The sequence below is a fragment of the Notolepis coatsorum genome (assembly GCF_963971535.1).
Source record: "Notolepis coatsorum genome assembly, chromosome: 13".
Taxonomy (NCBI): Eukaryota; Metazoa; Chordata; class Actinopteri; order Aulopiformes; family Paralepididae; genus Notolepis; species Notolepis coatsorum.
The window spans coordinates 87,523,650-87,543,819 of record NC_140177.1 but is presented as its reverse complement, the minus strand read 5'-3'; the positions used below and the strand labels follow the sequence as shown (position 1 = coordinate 87,543,819).

The window sequence follows — 20,170 nt, the reverse complement described above, 5'->3', positions numbered from 1 at the left end:
TATAGTACAAAGCAGAAATGGGGGTGAGGTACAATTTAGACATAATTTATAACAATGTGTACACAGGTATGGGCTGTAGTGCAAATCCATTACCAATAAATATAAAGTGTCTTAAGGTGTTCTAAAGTGGGGAGAGTGGGTAATGCAATGGGTTGTTTGTTTAAAGGGAGTGTATGCGTTTGGATGTGTCTGTCCATGCTGTTTCAATAGGGTATTTCATCTGTCTTAAATTAAGACTTATTTTATGGATATAGATCACTTCAAAGCCTGAATGTCCATCTACTGTTTAGGCCTACATTTTTAGGTCAACTTCCCCTTTTCAGCACGGTTGAAACCGTACCAACACATCTAACCCCCCAATTTATGTCACAGTACCACTGAAAATAGCATTGAGTTAAGGAAAATGTTAGGGTTTGTAACTGACCTCAAGCGCAACGGCACAGAGAGAGTTGTTTCAGAGTTAGCCAAAGCAAGGGCGTATTTATTTTCAGAGTCACAAGATTGAATTAGGTTGAGCAACAGAACAAACGGGGAATCTGGCATGTGAAGATTATTGCGGCTCTGCAGATTCTCCCATTAGGTGGTGGTGAGGAATTAGCTTGTGACGTCTGAAGCCGCTCTGCAGATCCTCCCAGCTTTCACTCCAGGTGGAAACGGAGAGAGAGAGAAATCTGAGTTAGCCCACCGCACAACAGAAACAGAGAGGTGACTGATCCAAATAAATATCCAAGTGACTTGATCTTCGGTGTAACACACACAGTTAGCAGAGTCCAGAGAAAAAACAATACGGTAATCCAAAGTGTAAATCCAACACAAAAAATAGGTGAGAACAGTATAAACAAAACGGGATCTCTTTGGTGTTTCACAAACACACAAAAAACTGGTGATCCAAAAATAACTGTTTCCAAAAACTCACCAGAGCGCAACGCGTAAAGCGGGCAGATAACGAGGCGCAGCTTCGAACGGGGAATCAGGTTCTCCACAGGGATTACTTCACGAAAGTCCTGGGGAGCACCAGACAGGGAAACAGCGACGGGGAAGACAGGCAAATGCAGGAGTATATTCAAAACGATCCAACATCGATATTAGGGGGATCAGGGTATATAAAGCCACAGGGCGCTGATGACAAGCTGTGACAGCTGCGGGATGAAATTGATCATTGCTCCAGAAGCGTGTGGTGGGGAGAGCACCAATCAACACGGCACCTTACAGGAACGGAGCGTGTGGCGGGGAATGCAATTAATCAACAAAGTACCTTAAAGGAACGGAGCGTGTGGGTGGGGAGCGGACCAAACCTCACAGAAAAGGCCTTCAGCTGATAGCTATACCTTCTGTGATAGCTATGTCTGTAATGGACTTTTTCTTTTCAAAATAAAAACTTTGAAACTGTAGACCAGTAACCACCCTATCTGATTTTAAAGTTCCAAATTAAGGGGATTTAAAGAATGAGAAGGGCTAATGCCCCTGCATCATTGCATAACGTGGTGTTATATTTTATATTTATGACCTGACCATCTCTCCCATACCAACATCCTGCAGTTCATTAACTTCCTTCCTCTTTTTACCCCCGAAAAACCCATTCAATATAGTTTGCTCCACCTCAAATGTAATGTTCAGAAAATGTGTATTTTAAGGTCTTTGCTGTTGCTGTCAATTGGGACCAGGTCTAGCTAAAAAAAAAAGAGGGGTAGATGATCTCAAGTGACTACTTGGTAAAAAAAAAGTTTAGCATCTTTCATGCATGAATTGGAACTATATTGTGTTACACACTAGTAATTCAGCCATAATATTTGCAAATAGTATTGTTCTAAACAGTCTATTACAAATACAGTGTATTTGTATTTATATAATTGTCACCTGAATACATATTGCAGGATATTTAGCAGAAACTAGGGTAAATGTACTTTGGTGCATGTAAAAACTTCATACAACTTCATACAGAAGTACAGAATACTTTTATACAAAATGTTTCTTTCTGTTACGCTTTCTGTTATTTTATAAAATAAAATAGTATAGCATGTAAAACTAGTTCGGTGTAGAATAGAAGTAACTGAGTTACCATACAATATACTATGCACTACTAATATACAATAATATATAGTACAAAGCAGAAATGGGGGTGAGGTAGAATTTAGGCATAATTTATAACAATGTGTACACAGGTATGGGCTGTAGTGCAAATCCAATACCAATAAATATAAAGTGTGTTTAGGTATTCTAAAGTGTGGAGAGAGGGTGATGCAAGGGTTTGTTAGTTTTAAGTGAATGTGGGCGTTTGGATGTGTCAGATGTGTGCGAAAGTTCCCAGCACTATGCAAGGTTTTACATAAGCTACTAACAAAAACAATGTATGGTAGGACCAATGTTCCCCCTAAGCTGCGCCCGTGCGCGCGCACATGGCAAAACGCTCCAGCGCACATCTGAAATCTGTGGCGCACAGAAGTGTTTGTGTAAAATATGCATGTAATTAAATTGACTGGCGTGTTGCACCGAATACTACGGTAACCTGATGCGTGTGACGTTCCAAGAGAAGCCTCGCTTTCAGTGCCTTGGGGGGCGGCGCACAGACACACAGAACAGATGAGGAAGTGGACAGATATGAACAGCATCGCTGACTCCCAATGGAAACGCGAAAATGTACATTACAGATGAACTGCAGAGAAAATTCCCAATTTATCATCCCGGTCGAGACTAATTGGAAGCGGAGTGCAACGTGTGCAAAGCTTGACCATATGTTTCTGTGTCTAATAAAAGTGGTGGCGATCTCAAAGCTCACATGGACACAGAAAAACATTACAAACAAAGCAGACATCAGCAACTACTGAGCAACATACGTCACCTGCCGATTAACCGGTTAGTTGATAAGCGGCGGTTTGTAAAAAATCTGAGAATCTTAATTTCCCTCAATGGCTAACATAAAAATTAGAGCTGGGCCGTTAACGGCGTTACCGTGCTGCGTTAACGCTATACTAGTATCGCGCAATAATATAATTAACGCATTAATCTAAAAAAAAAAAAAAAAAATTTACATTTTTTTTTTTACATTTATTTACCCAGGGTAGGTTCTCTGAGCACAGATGCTCTTTTTCAGGAACGCCCTGCTTCACATTCACACAGTTCCATTCACACCTGGGAGCTGCCCAGTACAACCACAGTTGACACCATTGGCCACTGAGCAACTCCACTGGAGCAGTTGATTCAAGCCATGTCACATAGTTCAAGTTTGAAATGATTCTTTCTGTTTTGCTCCTGAGAGTGCTAGATACTGTACTGTACTGGTAATATTATTTATTTGTGTTAACTTCTGAATAAAACAATTTATTAAACACAAGTACATCTTATTGAACATTATTTTGATATTTCATTACCAATTATCATAGCAAAACAGCTTTTTCAAACAGTCTGTAATGCATTTTGGAAACGGGAGATGGGCTCATGGTGTAATGGGCCACCTGGCCTGAGAAACATAAGGAGGAAAGAAAAAGTAAGGACTTACTTCTGGTCATTATTTGGGTAGAACACACATATTTTGAATGCCTTCGGCAGTTTTTTTTTTTTTTTTTTTTGAGCCATTTAATCTAGATTAATCTAGATTAAATCCAGGATTGCAGATAGATTAATCTAGATTAAAAAAATTAATCTATGCCCACCTCTAATAAAAATATATACATTTTGCTGATACACAGAGAAATAATACAAAAAGGCATATTATATTCCTTAATCAAATATTTATTTGACCATTGATTGACGATACAGAGCAAAGTCCTTACTTTGGCGGCAGCGGTGTGAGTCGCGTCACTAACTTTTGTCGTTTTAGGAGGCTGACTCGTCATTATTTTATTAAGTGAATTATAATGCGACTTCAAGGGTGACCATATTGTGATTTTTCTTTAAAGAGGACACTGCCTTCAGCCTCAAGATACTTAATGATACTCAAAGTGTACTCAAAGATGCCTTATCATTATAATATATTTAAAGTATGCCTTCTCTGTATGGATATAAAATTATTGTTTATATTATTTTATATAACAAAATAATATCTCTCTATAACCAAAGTTACTCAACATGCTGTATTATGTCTAAAGTAATCTATCTGACAAATCTCAAGAAAATAACTAAATCAAGCTAGGGATGTCCGATATTATCGGCCAACCGATATTATCGGCCGATATCGGCAGTAAAATGTGATATCGGAAAATATCGGTTTAAAAACAAAAAAAAACAATAACAATATTTGTTATATATATATCCAGTGAAATTATTAGTTATTCAGTTTTTTGGACGGGGAAACCCTGCATATATCGGTATCGGTTGATATCGGTTGATATCGGTATCGGAAATTAAGAGTTGGACAATATCGGAATATCGGTATCGGTAAAAAAGCCAATATCGAGCATCCCTAAAATCAACCTATGACAAAATAATATATATGTTCAAGTCTTACTAGACAAAATAAACAACAAGAAAAATATGAAGTAATGTTCTAAATAATACCTCTTCTGTATTAGAAAAATCCATCTTAAAAAATATATCTTTGTATCTTTTCAATGTAATGTAAATTATAAAACAGTAACCTCACAAAGATACTAATTTAAAAGTGCACTATATGCAGTTTCAGATGTGTTGCAATTAGTGTACTAAACTAATTTATTACACACATAATCCTTAGAATGATTGTATCATAACAAGCATCTTATCAAACCAAAACATCATTTTGAGGCATCAAAATAGTTTTCAATTATTGTCTTTCTCTCTCTGTATAGCTGCATTCTTCAATCAATTCAGTCAACTTTGCCATCAAACTCTCGCCTCGCACAGCTTTGTTTGTAATGTTTTTCTGTGTCCATGTGAGCTTTGAGATCGCCACCACTTTTATTAGACACAGAAACATATGGTCAAGCTTTGCACACGTTGCACTCCGCTTCCAATTAGTCTCGACCGGGATGATAAATTGGGAATTTTCTCTGCAGTTCATCTGTAATGTACATTTTCGCGTTTCCATTGGGAGTCAGCGATGCTGTTCATATCTGTCCACTTCCTCATCTGTTCTGTGTGTCTGTGCGCCGCCCCCCAAGGCACTACGTCACACGCATCAGGTTACCGTAGTATTCGGTGCAACGCGCCAGTCAATTTAATTACATGCATATTTTACACACTTCTGTGCGCGACAGATTTCAGATGTGCGCTGGAGCGTTTTGCCATGTGCGCGCGCACGGGCGCAGCTTAGGGGGAACATTGGTCCTACCCAGTGATGCCACAGATTACTTGTAAAAGTAATCCGATTACTGATTACTGATTACTCCTTTAAAAAGTAATCCAAGTTACTTTACTGATTACTTGATTATCAGAGTAACTTAGTTACTTTGAAAGTAACTAGGTTACGAAGTCGTCGTCGTTCCCCCAACAGTTTTTTTAAAACGCTTTATTGAAAGTGCATAAATTGTTTTTAACTTGTTTCTCTGCACATAACGTACATTGTTAAACTAGTGCTTCAGCTTCTGTACCATCAAGTATGGTAAAGCAACAGTCTATGATGCTCACAGCATTAGAGCAGCCAGCCAGTGGTTTTACAAAACCAGTGTATCCATTCACATCTATAACAAATGCAGGCTGAACTATTCAATTATATCAACTGTAACTATTAAATTGTTTTTATAAATGTCTCTCTATAAACATACAATCAGTCTCTCTTTAACATGTAAATTAACTGTAAATCTGGCAAATAAGAGCTTTTGCTCTGCCACCATCAAATATACATTAATCAATAGGGAAAGAAACAATCTCTCTCTTTTGCTGTTTGGCTGGCCTCCGAGTCCTCCTGTACCTAGTCGAAGCGTCGTAGTGTTGTGATTCCAGATGCTTTCAATGCAATTGGATGTGCTGTTTTTAGCGGTAGACAGTATTTACGTTTAGGTCGCTTTCACATATAGTTTTGGTGGAGTCGGTGCGGTTCTGGGGGTGAAGTTGCAACATTGTTGCATTCTTCATTTGGTTCGCCTGCTTTCACACAGAGGCGGACCGAGACCTTCTGAACAATGTCACGCGGTCGAAAAGGGCGCTTGTCTATTGGACAGTGGAAATGTGTGTGTGGCTGCTGCGATCCCGTGTGTGCGCGCGCGCGCGTGTGTGTGTCTGTGTGTGTACTGCGGAGCCCTTCAGGTCAGCGGAGCCGAGTTTTGACATGGCATTGATCCATTGTTCTATTGAAGCACATTACCACCATCCTCTCGCTAAACAACTTGTAGACCACTGTGTTTTTATGAGTGCCCACCACAAGTAGCTGTTTTAATAATATAATAAGCGCGCGCCTCGGTAATAATAATAAGCCGCGTTTTTTCTTCCTGTAAGCGTTTTGGGGTGGAATTCTCAGACGAATGCAACGGAGCCCTGCTGTCACACGATTGGCGCATATGTCACATGACGTGCTGTGAAGACCCGCCCTACTCTGCCTCTGATTCGCAGACTGTGGATGGGGAATGTGATTGGGCCAAAGCAGAGTCACTCACAGACAGAGAGTCCAGTCACGCCGCGGCGGGACACATTCTTGTGTAACCCTTTCACTGCCACACACGTCATTCCCAAATAAGAAAAACAGCTCAAAAATGTATTTTTGACTGTCGAAAACGAAATAAAATACTGCATTCCGCCTGCATTATGAATTTATGATGAGATAGTAACGAAATAGTAATGCACAGCCACTTGGACAAGTAACTGCAATCAGATTACTGGCTTTTAAAGATTAACGCGTTAGATTACTATTTTCGGGGAAAAGTAATCAGATTACAATAACGCGTTACTTAGTAACGCGTTACCGGCATCACTGGTCCTACCATACATTGTTTTTGTTAGTAGCCTATGTAAAACCTTGCATAGTGCTGGGAACTTTCGCACACATCTGACACATCCAAACGCCCACATTCACTTAAAACTAACAAACCCTTGCATCACCCTCTCTCCACACTTTAGAATACCTAAACACACTTTATATTTATTGGTATTGGATTTGCACTACAGCCCATACCTGTGTACACATTGTTATAAATTATGCCTAAATTCTACCTCACCCCCATTTCTGCTTTGTACTATATATTATTGTATATTAGTAGTGCATAGTATATTGTATGGTAACTCAGTTACTTCTATTCTACACCGAACTAGTTTTACATGCTATATATATGTTATTTTTTGAAAAAAAAAGTCCATTACAGACGTCAACTACAACTACACTAGTCTTCAACTGAGATAAAAAAAAATATATATATCATCCAAGTAAACGATGCAGTGCACAACAATAAGTGAACAAGTGAATAAAGATCTTAAAATATGAATGATTATATTAGGCAAATTAATGTTCTTCTTCAGGCAAATTGCACACATGAGATGATGCAACACAACTTTGACTAGAACACTGACGCCAGTCCAGCTGCAGTTCCGCAGGTATTTTACCAGGCAGACACTGATTGAATTTCAAAGGCTGCCAATCATTCATCCTCCGTGTATTATTGGATTGTCAAGGCTGTCAATCATTCAATCCCCCATTCAATGGCAAGAGTTTAACTGCACAGACCGTGCTTAGATGAAGTTAATAGCCTATTTTGATTGGCTATTATTTATTATTTATTTAATCCTGGGTCAACCTGTGCAGTTATTCTGCACGAATATTACAGTCATTACTGCAGTGCAGGCCTGCTCAGAGCTGTCAATTTTGGCCATTTTTGAAGAAAAAAGAAATTCACTGGAATTTTTTTTAAAGAGGAAAACTTTTCTAATAATAATAAAAAAAAAATATATATATATATATATATATATATGTAAATTAATAATAATTATGAATTATGAGTGAATTTGTGTTTCACGTGTTGTCATAGAGAAACCTCCACTGGTGCATAGTATATTGTATGGTAACTCAGTTACTTCTATTCTACACCGAACTAGTTTTACATGCTATACTATTTTATTTTATAAAATAACAGAAAGCGTAACAGAAAGAAACATTTTGTATAAAAGTATTCTGTACTTCTGTATGAAGTTGTATGACGTTTTTACATGCACCAAAGTACATTTACCCTAGTTTCTGCTAAATATCCTGCAATATGTATTCAGGTGACAATTATATAAATACATATACACTGTATTTGTAATACACTGTTTAGAACAATACTATTTGCAAATATTATGGCTGAATTACTAGTGTGTAACACAATATAGTTCCAATTCATGCATGAAAGATGCTAAACCTTTTTTTACCAAGTAGTCACTTGAGATCATCTACCCCTCTTTTTTTTTTTGCTAGACCAGGGCCCTGTTTCTTGTACGTGGTTCAACTAAGTCGATCAAGATGTCATTATCCAGCTTCAGTTAACCCGATGTTTGAAGCCGGGATTTTCCTGTTCCACGAAGGTGGATTCAGTCTCGTTAACTCAAGCCAGACTTGCGACTCAGGCTAAATGCGCGCGGCCGCTTTAGGTGAAAAGCCAGCACGTATCGATGGCAGAGATCCTGATTCTCTAACGGCATTGATTGATTAATTGATTTAAGACTTTATTGACAGATTGCAATACGGCTCAATCGCCTCGCCGACAAGTTAAATGCGTTATCTATAGGCTAATTTTAAGTCCCTCATTACCTCAATCAATCAGATTATATTTCTTTAAACTTGCCTGCTGGATTGAATAATCAAATGAGATCTTGCTAGCGAAAATAATTAGTTAACTGTTATACAGAATTACGATACGGCTCTCTTACCCATTGATTGATGTATAGTCAATCTTTAACTTATCTCCAATGTGGTCTAACGGGTTGTTCTTTTGACTTTCACACAGATGACCGGGGTTCGAGACCCTAGTCGTCTCCTTCTTTTTGCAATATAGGAATAATTCAATTTGGTGCACGTTGAGAGCTATATAAAGAATGACATCCTCAATGCATGTAGATTTATAATATTTTAACTTAAAACCAGGCTACTTTGGCGTATAATCATTAATATTATATTCAAAAAAATCATATTGGAAACACCGGGTTTTGAACCCCGGTCGCTGGGTTGGCAGGCTTGAGCACTACCGCTGCACCACTGTGCCAGATGGGATAAATTCATTGTTTATACATTAATGAACGAGAGACCCGTGTTTAGAATATCCTTTGTTTTGAATGAAGTTTATCTCTTTATCCTCATTCATTAATGTGACGTCAACGGCTCATTCAATTTCTCAAATCCGTCAAACAGCGCATCTCATCAGACATCTTAATCCCAGTTACAATTCAAATAACCACATAATGTGTACATCGCACGAGCGAGCGCCACCGTCGCCACGGTATATATAACGTGCATTATTTAGGACAAAGTGAATTTAGTATCAGCATTTTGGGTCTATTTTACATTTCAAAAGCCCCCTCTGGAAGAATGGAGCACAAAAACGTAATTCAGAATGGTATAATGCAGATCGTAGACTGTGGGAATAGTTTCAGGAAACGGGCTGTCACTTCTTTGCGGGGGCGTGGCGATGGTTCAAGCTAACTTGAACTTAAACTCTGCTTTCGACCAGGCTCAAACTTTTGGATCTGTTGTCATGGTGATTTGGAAAATCCACGTACAGGGAACCGGAAAGTCCGGCTAACTCAGTTATCCAGTTAAAGTTATCCGGCTAACTCAGTTATCCAGGTACAAGAAACAGGGCCCTGGTCCCAATTGACAGCAACAGCAAAGACCTTAAAATACACAGAAGGCAAAGTGGGCCTTGAGACACCGCAAACTATATTGAATGGGTTTTTCGGGGGTAAAAAAGAGGAAGGAAGTTAATGATCTACAGGAGGTTGGTATGGGAGAGATGGTCAGGTCATAAATATAAAATATAACACCACGTTATGCATTGATGCAGGGGCATTAGCCCTTCTCATTCTTTAAATCCCCTTAATTTGGAACTTTAAAATCAGATAGGGTGGTTAATGGTCTACAGTTTCAAAGTTTTTATTTTGAAAATATAGCTATCACAGAAGGTATAGCTATCAGCTGAAGGCCTTTTCCTTAACTCGATGCTATTTTCAGTGGTACTGTGACATAAATTGGGGGGTTAGATGTGTTGGTACGGTTTCAACCGTGCTGAAAAGGGGAAGTTGACCTAAAAATGTAGGCCTAAACAGTAGATGGACATTCAGGCTTTGAAGTGATCTATATCCATAAAATAAGTCTTAATTTAAGACATATGAAACATTTAAAGCAGCTTGGACAGACCCTTACAAGTTATCACAAACAGTGCTGTATTTGTAATCTGCTATGTCCTAAATGTCTGGATGTAGCATTGCTGTCTATCTGTATGTCATGTATGCCCTGATGTATTGAAAATGGGTGACTCTGCTGTAAACAAGACAAAAGTCTTTCTCTGATCTGTAGCCTTTTAATTTTAGTTTTAGTCTTAGTTTTACGAAATAAGAAAATAAGAATCACCACCGTGTCCCAAACTGTCAAATAGTTGGTATTACAACATTTACATTTAGTCATTTAGCTGACGTTTTTATCCAAAACTACTTACAAGTTCTGTATGACAGGTGTTCAGGGGGAATACAACTCTGTCACCTGTGTAACAATATTCATCAAAGTGTTGCATGTTATAGTGTAGGTTAGTTTATTAGGACAAATGCATGTTTATGGGGAAATTTTTTAAGAAAATATATGTGTGAAAACATGTGAACCCATCCATTGTGTGAACTAAAAATGTGTTAAGAGTATAATGTTGTACACTAACTTTCATGTTACAAAGATATAAACCATTTGAATGTTGCCTGTAACATCTGAGTTTGCATGTCGTCTAAACTTAACGCCCCATGCGGTGTTTTGACACCTATAACAGGGCCCTTGTTCACACCCCTCACACACACTGAGATCCTCACAGATAGATATTTTCAGCACTTTATATTTTCACCCCAACTATTTAAGCTATCATGTCTTTAACTTTTATACCTAATCATATCTTTAAGTGTAATAATTAATGTAACTGAGGGGTACAATTCCCTGACTGTATTGAGAGTATGGTATCATTAAACCACTACTTAGTTATGTACTTTAATTACTGGCCATACAGTACATGGTATATCTGGTGAACACCCACACAAGAATACGGCAATGACAAAGAAAGTTCTAGTTAGAGGTATTTATTATTAGAGCAGCAACGGTAGGTTACAGATTGAGAATTATAATTGCGCTTGTAAGGCGAAGAACACTTAAAGTAGGTCAAGAGCGTAAGTCCATGAGAATAGTAAGATGGGTATAACTGACGCCACCTGTAGCATAGTAATTACCAGTGGCGAAGCGTACCGGAGTTAACCGGGCCTTCATAATATTATATATTATTAATATTATATTCCAAATAAAATAAGTCCCTCGATACTCCGTGCTGCTGCTGCTGACTTGAAATAAAATAGACCGTTCTGTGGGCAGTCGGCCCGACACTAAACAGCAGTCTGTTATAATCACATTTGTATGAGCTAACGAATTCCGTTATATTGGACATTTGTATTAATTATATCAAGCGAAGAATTGAGAAAGCAGAGAGAGACGGCAACATTATCGTGTGGTTCAACGTTGCGTGATCGCTGAAACCAATGCCGATCTCCGCCTCCCAGCGAGTTGTCATTATTAGACATGCATGATGACTCAACAACGAAACAAATGTAACTATTTTAATACAATTCAAATTGTGCTTAGAGGGAAGTTACGGTATGCAAAGAAAGATCAAGTCAAGAATTACCAAATGAAACGCACAGCAGCCCAGCCAATATTTCAAGACAGACATATATTTGTGTGGAAATAAAATGCGCAGCGGCAGATCAATATAATCAATATAAATTAATTTGTTTCACTCACCATTTTGACGTGGTTCACCTGAAGACGAAATCCATCCTCCTGTCCGTTTGGGTGAACTTTTCAATGACCCGGTCATACAGCTGATCAGTCCTTTTCAGATCCAGGAGCATTTCTTTTTCAATTGACATGGAGGATAATGCAGAGAGTCGGGCTTGTCCGGTTGTATTCCTCGCATATGTTTTAATGCGCTTGAGGGCAGAAAATGTCCTTTCCACGGTTGAGGTGGTGACAGGGATAGTTACAACTAAACACGTCAGTTTATATAGCTGCTTCATGCTTCATCCTTCTGGGGTTGGGCGGCCTTTTTTGACAATGTCCATCTTTTCATTGAATGTTCTTCTTGAAAAGGGAACTGTTAATAAATCCGCAACAACATCGACGGTATCATTTGCTGCTGCCATGTTTCAGTTTGTCTTGTGTTGTCTTGCTTGATAGTTCACTAAGGTAGTCCGCGTTTGCCGTTTTGCGCTCTGATTGGCCGACGCAGCCAGACTCTAGAATACCTTGGCATCTAAAAGACTACGCCCATTGACTACAGCTCCAAATGTGATTGGCTGATCAAACTGTCACTCCACACCTGGGCTCCTGTTAAGGTTTATTGGGCAGGTCGAGCTAGAATACCCGATGGAGGAAAGTCTGCCTAGAGACTTGTGAAAAGAAATCTCCGATTGGCTGTTATTTTCTCCTGTACAAAAACGCTCTAATGCGCAGTGAATGGGTCGAAAACAACTATGGCGAGTGAAACTGTGCGGTTTTAACAGATTAGCGACACAAACTATTTTAATACATTTGATTTAAAAAAATAAAAATAAAAAAAGTAATTTTTAAAATTCATATTTTCTTTCTTCTGAGGCTCACAGGGCCTTCTCTGAATACCTTGAAGGCCCTGAGAATTTGCCACTGGTAATTACATAAGGCACACTCGTAGTCAGCTGGAGACACTAGGGCAGGGGTCGGGAACCTATGGCTCGCGAGCCATATATGGCTCTTCTGGTGACAGCATATGGCTCCCAGAAAATTTTGAGTAAAAAAAAAATAATTTTTTTTTTTTTTTTTTTTAATACTTGTGACATTTCTTAATAATACTGTGTCATTTTAAAGTAAACAGAAATTCGTTTTGAAGATACAGCTAATAGTATCTGTAGCTGAAGATATAGCGAGCAGAGCTGGCGAGGGAACACAAGTGGACAGAAATAAAAAATCTTCAACCTGAAGACCAGCTGATTCTTAAAACTTGGAACGAGCTTCCTGTGACATACCACACAATGCAGCGTGAGTATTGCCGTATTGACCATGTTTGGCTCTACATATGCATGTGGGCAGTCATTCTCGCATATGAGGAACATTAAGACCAACCTACGCTCACGTTTAACTGATGGAAGCCTCAACGCCTGCATGAAGCTCAATCTCACCACGTATGAACCAGATTACAAGGCCATCAGCAAAACCATGCAGCACCAGAAGTCGCATTAAAAGTAAGACATATTTAATTTATTATATGTTAAAAATACTATATGGCTCTCAATGAAATATATTTAGAAATATTTGGCTTTTATGGCTCTCCCAGTCAAAAAGGTTCCTGACCCCTGCACTAGGGGGTTCCCTCCGGTTGTAAGCCGGCAGGGTAGAGGAATGTTCAGGAGCAAAGTCTGGATCAACGCGGAATAACGAGGCTCCAGATACAGGAGCCAGTGCAGTACTCCCTTGGTCCGCAGACAAAGCAACAGCTATACTCCAGTATGCACGACAGCATGGATGAAAGCTAGCCAGCCTCTGTGGTCCTAGAGGCGGGCTCGAGGGTGCTCCTCACAGGGGTAGATCCCACACAGCAGTGGGGTAGACGGTTCTCTGCTCCAGCAGCCACAGTACCAAAGCAATATAATCCAGCCGGAAAAGGCTCTGCCTTTATATATCCAATATAATCCAGCCGGTGTAGGTTCTCCGGTGTACATATCCAACGGTTCTCGTCTAGGACTCCTCGGGTGGTGGCGCGAGTTTAGGCCGCCCAGCCTGGATAAGTGCACTAGCTATAGGTACGACGAACCGGTGGTAATGCTGGTCACGGAGAACGGTAGCCGCACGATACACTATAAATAATAGACTATTACTTCACAATAGAATAAGTCGAACTCGACGATACGGCGTTAAACTCTGACACTTTAGCTATCTATTCGCACGCGGTTCTCAAGGCTCTATTCAGGGGCAAAGAGGCCCACTTCACGGCACGTTGTATCGTGGTGAAGGCTTCAACTTTTAGGATACTCCGTACTGCTGTATCCACCTGCGACGTATTTATACGTAAGGTGAATAATCTAGTGCCAACCTCAGTTCTGTCTCGTATTACTGCGCAAACCTGGACATGTTGAGACATGCCTTGGCGGTGGCTTTGAACTTGCCATTGGGGGTATGGCCGTTGGCGCCTAGGGGTCGCTGTCCAATAGGAGAACGAATATTATGGTCTGGCTTGTACCTAGGTAAAGGGATATTCCGTGTATATATACAAAGAATATACAAGGGATATCAAACGATATACAAATATTATACAAGGTATCTCAAGTAATAAATATATATATTCGGTTTAATCTGACCCTTTGTAACAATTAATGTGAATAATACAAAAAACACTGTAATGTAGCCTTTTTAAAAGAATCTATTTTTTAAATAAAACGCTTCACAGTACCGTATTAACGATACATTCAAACCCTAGACCCCTGCAGGCTAATGAAATGGTGCCCTTTGACACCCAAAGATCACTAAGGGAATACATTTTTTTGATACATCTGAACCTATACACTTATTCTGAAACTTTATTCTGAACCTATACACTTATTCTGAAACTTTATTCTGAACCTATACACTTTTGCTTAAACACAAGTGTCTAAAGATTGTGTCTTTATCCAAGAATCAATAATATAGGCACATTACATCAATATAACAAAAATAATCACACACAGACACATACACGCACAGCCACACCTTGGGGGCCGTTTTTTCTACAGAAAGGAGAATTAAGACATGTCGTAAATCTTTTGCCAGTGACAGAAGCTGCATACGGCACTTTTGAGCTCACCCATTCGCTATCGTCATTCTCCCTCCTTCTATGACAGCGAAGGGGATGTCATAGCGCTGGTGGAGTGTCAGAACCACTCTAGTGTTTCTGTATGTCATTTCAGCCTACGGAGTGGAGACCGTCTACTGAGAGGTATACAGAAACAAAAGAGAGGAGAGCTTTCTGCTCAAACCATACCATTTGGATGAAAGCATTCTCTACTTAAACAGACACATTGTATTATTCTTAATTCTCACACACAAGTGTCTGAACACACTCACACACACATTTATTCTGAAGATATACACATATTCTTACTTCTGTAACTTAAACCACACACATTTGAAATGTTTATTTTAATCCTTGGAATACACACATTCTTAAGATACACACATTTATTCTGTAAACCTTGGAATACTTATTGTAAAACTATATTCTTAAGATACACAAATACATATTCTTAAGATACACAAATACACAAAATACATTCTGAAGATATTGTATTTTTCTGAAAACCTTGGAATACACAAAAACATATTGTGAAATGTTTAATCTGAAAACCTTGGAATACACACAATCTTAAGAAACAGACATTTGAAATGTTTATATCCACACAACTACATATTGTGAAGATATTGTATTTTTCTTAAGATACACAAATACATATTGTGAACCTTGGAATACACAAATACAATCTGTAAAATAAAAAAAAACGTTTGAATCTTTTATTTCTGACAATAAAAAAAACGTATTTTGAAAAACTTGGAATACACAAATACAATCTGAAAATAAAAAAAAACTTTTGAATCTTTTATTTCTGACAATAAAAAAAACTTATTTTGAAAAACTTGGAATACACAAATACAATCTGAAAATAAAAAAAACGTTTGAATATTTTATTTCTGACAATAAAAAAAAAACTTATTTTGAAAAACTTGGAATACACAAATACAATCTGAAAATAAAAAAAACGTTTGAATCTTTTATTTCTGACAATAAAGAAAAAAACTTATTTTGAAAAACTTTTATTTTGAAAAAAAAAAGATCTGAAAATTCTGAAAACCCCTCCCCTTCCGTAACCAGATGTCCCTCCCCTCCTAAAACCGGATGTCCCTCCTCATAAACCGGATGTCCCGCCTCCTTGAACCTCTCGACCAATCAGAGAAGCCCTAAGGGGTCATAAATCATCTAAAAAGGGGGCGTGGTTACAATCCATCAAACTCGGCTATATGCCCTTATAAGGTATGACATACCCCTAAGTCCCGCCCCCTTACACATCTCGACCAATCAGAGGGCTCCAAATTTAGGAGGGGGCGTTGCTACAATCAATCAAACTTTCCTTATAAGGTCTGACACATTGTGTATCCCACTTCTCAGCTTGGACAGACCCTTACAAGTTATCACAAACAGTGCTGTATTTGTAATCTGCTATGTCCTAAATGTCTGGATGTAGCATTGCTGTCTATCTGTATGTCATGTATGCCCTGATGTATTGAAAATGGGTGACTCTGCTGTAAACAAGACAAAAGTCTTTCTCTGATCTGTAGCCTTTTAATTTTAGTTTTAGTCTTAGTTTTACGAAATAAGAAAATAAGAATCACCACCGTGTCCCAAACTGTCAAATAGTTGGTATTACAACATTTACATTTAGTCATTTAGCTGACGTTTTTATCCAAAACTACTTACAAGTTCTGTACGACAGGTGTTCAGGGGGAATACAACTCTGTCACCTGTGTAACAATATTCATCAAAGTGTTGCATGTTATAGTGTAGGTTAGTTTATTAGGACAAATGCATGTTTATGGGGACATTTTTTAAGAAAAAATATGTGTGAAAACATGCGAACCCATCCATTGTGTGAACTAAAAATTTGTTAAGAGTATAATGTTGTACACTAACTTTCATGTTACAAAGATATAAACCATTTGAATGTTGCCTGTAACATCTGAGTTTGCATGTCGTCTAAACTAAAGTATGCACTGTAATGTCAAAGCACGTTCCATTTTGTACCTGTATAAAATGGCGAATAAAGTAATCTGAATCTGTCTGTCTGTCTGTCTGTCTGTCTGTCTGTCTGTCTGTCTGTCTGTCTGTCTGTCTGTCTGTCTGTCTGTCTGTCTGTCTGTCTGTCTGTCTGTCTGTCTGTCTGTCTGTCTGTCTGTCTGTCTGTCTGTCTGTCTGTCTGTCTGTCTGTCTGTCTGTCTGTCTGTCTGTCTGTCTGTCTGTCTGTCTGTCTGTCTGTCTACCCACCCACCCACCCACCCACCCACCCACCCACCCACCCACCCACCCACCCACCCACCCATCTATCTATCTATCCTCTATAGGAAGTATCTGAAGGTTGAGTGTCTGGAGGGGGGTCAGTGGGAGGAGATGGGATGTGAGCCCATATCCTGCCCGGCTTTACCAGATGTTTTCCAAGGAATGTACACCTGCACCAACCACCTTCTGTACGACAGCCTCTGCACCCTGCAGTGCCCTGATGCAACGGACAATGTAACTCATCAATCATCAATGGAGTTATCTGTTTGTTTCTTCGTACCCCGGTCCCGGCTCCTCAGGCCCTAATTTAAATTCTGTAACTCAAAGTTTACGTCTATTGTACTCCTATGTATACAAATATTGTATAAATAAACCTTTAACAGCTATTCAATGCAGTAGATTTAAGATGTAGCTGTTATATAGTCAATCAAGAGCTCAGTCAATAAATTTGCCAATAACAAAATAATTACCATAATTAGATTTTCCGTGGTGGGGCGGACTTTTTATTGAGGATCAGGCCATTAAGCTCTCTTGACAGACTGAATTAATAATTAATAATGCATTCATTCATAGAGTGAATTAATATATTAATTTGTGCTTGATATTGTATAATATATATAGTAATTATATTGTAAATTATAACAACAATGTATCCAGTGAAAATCAGTCCAAAAATGTAAAACATAAACGGCAAAAACAACTACTGCATGGACACATTAATGGATGAATGAATGCCATAATAGCAGTCAGTATATTAATTAAATGTTGCTACGTTCCCTGACAGAGTACCATCCACTGCACTGAAGAGGGTGAGTGGACAGGCGAGTTCACCATGTGTCCAAGGCTCCAAGGCTCCTGCCCTCTCCCTCCAAACATCAACTCTGTGGAGTACAGCTGTGACCTGGGCCTGGCTGTTGGTGAGTCTAGCCTACTGAACACCAGACATAACAGGACAGAGTACAACTGTGACCTACTGTACAGTAGCTGGGCCTGGCTGTGACCTGGGCCTGGCAAATAACTCCATAGACTAAGGCACAAACAACTGCGTCTATATTCTAACAGAACAATCACCAACTGAAAAACGTTTGGTCTGGTTTAAACAAACACAACACATTGCTTTTGCAATATGACTTACCAAACTGTAGATATTGTTACATTGTTTCTGATTTGAATTTGAATAAGGCAGTCAGGGATAGTTCTACAGTATGCACTGACCACAGACATGTGGTTGAGTGTTCATTTACAGAGCTATATGTACATCACCACTCACTTTATCAAATGGGATTGGAAGGTGGAATCAAAATGCTTGAATCTTCCCTGTGATTGTAACGTTAACTTTGAAGCAAAGGCCTATGTCAAGCTAGAGACAACAAAAAAATACTTCCGGTCCTAATTTTTTACAATAAAAGCTGCAACAAAGTTGCCCAAGCCGAAGTCGGCCCATGTCACCCCACTTCTTAGGGACCTGCACTGGCTCCCCATTGCTGCACGAATCCGCTTCAAGGCCCTCGACCTAGCATACCGTGCGGCAAAGGGAACCGCTCCCGCCTACCTCCGGTCAATGGTCTCTAACTACACACCCTCAAGACCCCTACGCTCTGCATCTTCTGGCCGCCTCAGACCTACTCCTATCCAAGCTCCGGGAGGGTCATCAAAGAGAAGTCGCCTATTCTCAGTCCTTGCCCCACAATGGTGGAATGAACTACCCACCCCAGTTAGGACAGCCGAAACACGTCCAATATTTCGCCGTCGACTAAAGACGCACTTCTTCAACCATTATCTGAAAGAAAATAAAAAATTATATATATATATCTAACCCTAACTAACCGTACTGTCATGCACTTGTCCTAATAAACTAACCTACACTGTAGCACTCAACACTTTGATGAACATTGTTGCTCAGCTGATAGAGTTGTGCCCTTCCTGATGGCTTGTCGTACAGAACTTGTAAGTCGCTTTGGATAAAAGCGTCAGCTAAATGACTAAATGTAAATGTAGCTGTGACCTGGGTCTGGCTGTTGTTGAGTCTAGCACCAATGAGGCCAGTGCCAAAGCTAAATGAAATATGAAGTCCCACACAATTTATATATTAAATAATTGTATATGAATGCTATTTATATACAAATAAATGATATAAATTGATACCTTGCGAGTGGCACAGCAAAGAGAGACAAGGGTCCAAGCCCCGTCCGGATCATATCTGTTCCAGATTGCCCAATTTTTATTCTGGCCATATTTATTCCCCTTCTCTAGTACTACAAAGCAAAGTAAATATTTAAGCATGACCACAGAGAGATGCCCAATATTCAACTGTCATAGAATCATCAGTTACTTGGCAACATATGTGGAGACTGCGGCGCTAATATGGCTGTCAGTGTCACTGAACGCTACAATGGCCAAACTCTTTTGATTAATGGCTCTGCTGTACATCAAGGTCTTTCTATGAGGAAAGTGTTGCAGAAGTAAACAACTTGATGAGGCGACATGGAACTAGCGCTCAAGACGATACAACATAAAGACATGCATGGTAGGCAGGGACTACAGATGAAAACTAGCTCATTAGCTAATTCTGGCACATGTACATTGATGTGGAAACTGAAGATGTTGATTAATGTGCACTGTCCCTGGGTAAAAAATAAATAAATAAACTTAAACGTAAGAGGGCAGCGGGCACTCTGGGTGACGAGCTCAGGTCACATGTATCCGTCTCTGTTGCTTGTTTTATATGTGAATAACAACAGTTCTGAAAAGGAATTCTGCTGCTACGAGTAATGGAGTTCTGCCATGTAATCGAATGATACCATTGTACCGTTGGTTTTAGGTGAATGTTGTTGGTTTTAGGAGGTTGTCAGCCAGTGTTGTGAGGCTGGAGCATTGTTATGTGAGGTAAGGTGTACCTTGAGATTTTGCCCCAAAGACATTAAGATATGTACATTGGATTATTTGAGATGAAGGGCAGGGGAACTCACTGTGTACAAACGCTTACACACACATACTGTACA

General features: G+C 39.2%; 1 protein-coding gene across 1 annotated transcript in view; it reads left to right on the top strand.

Annotated features, from left to right (window-relative positions):
* The window catches only part of pappa2 (pappalysin 2), a gene marked incomplete at both ends in the record, with an annotated part of 373,122 nt that overhangs the window by 258,175 nt on the left and 94,777 nt on the right, over positions 1–20,170 (top strand). Inside the window, 2 exon segments of the mRNA XM_084327732.1 lie at positions 17,234–17,402; positions 17,953–18,085. Of these exon segments, the coding sequence (XP_084183858.1) occupies positions 17,234–17,402; positions 17,953–18,085 (302 nt within the window).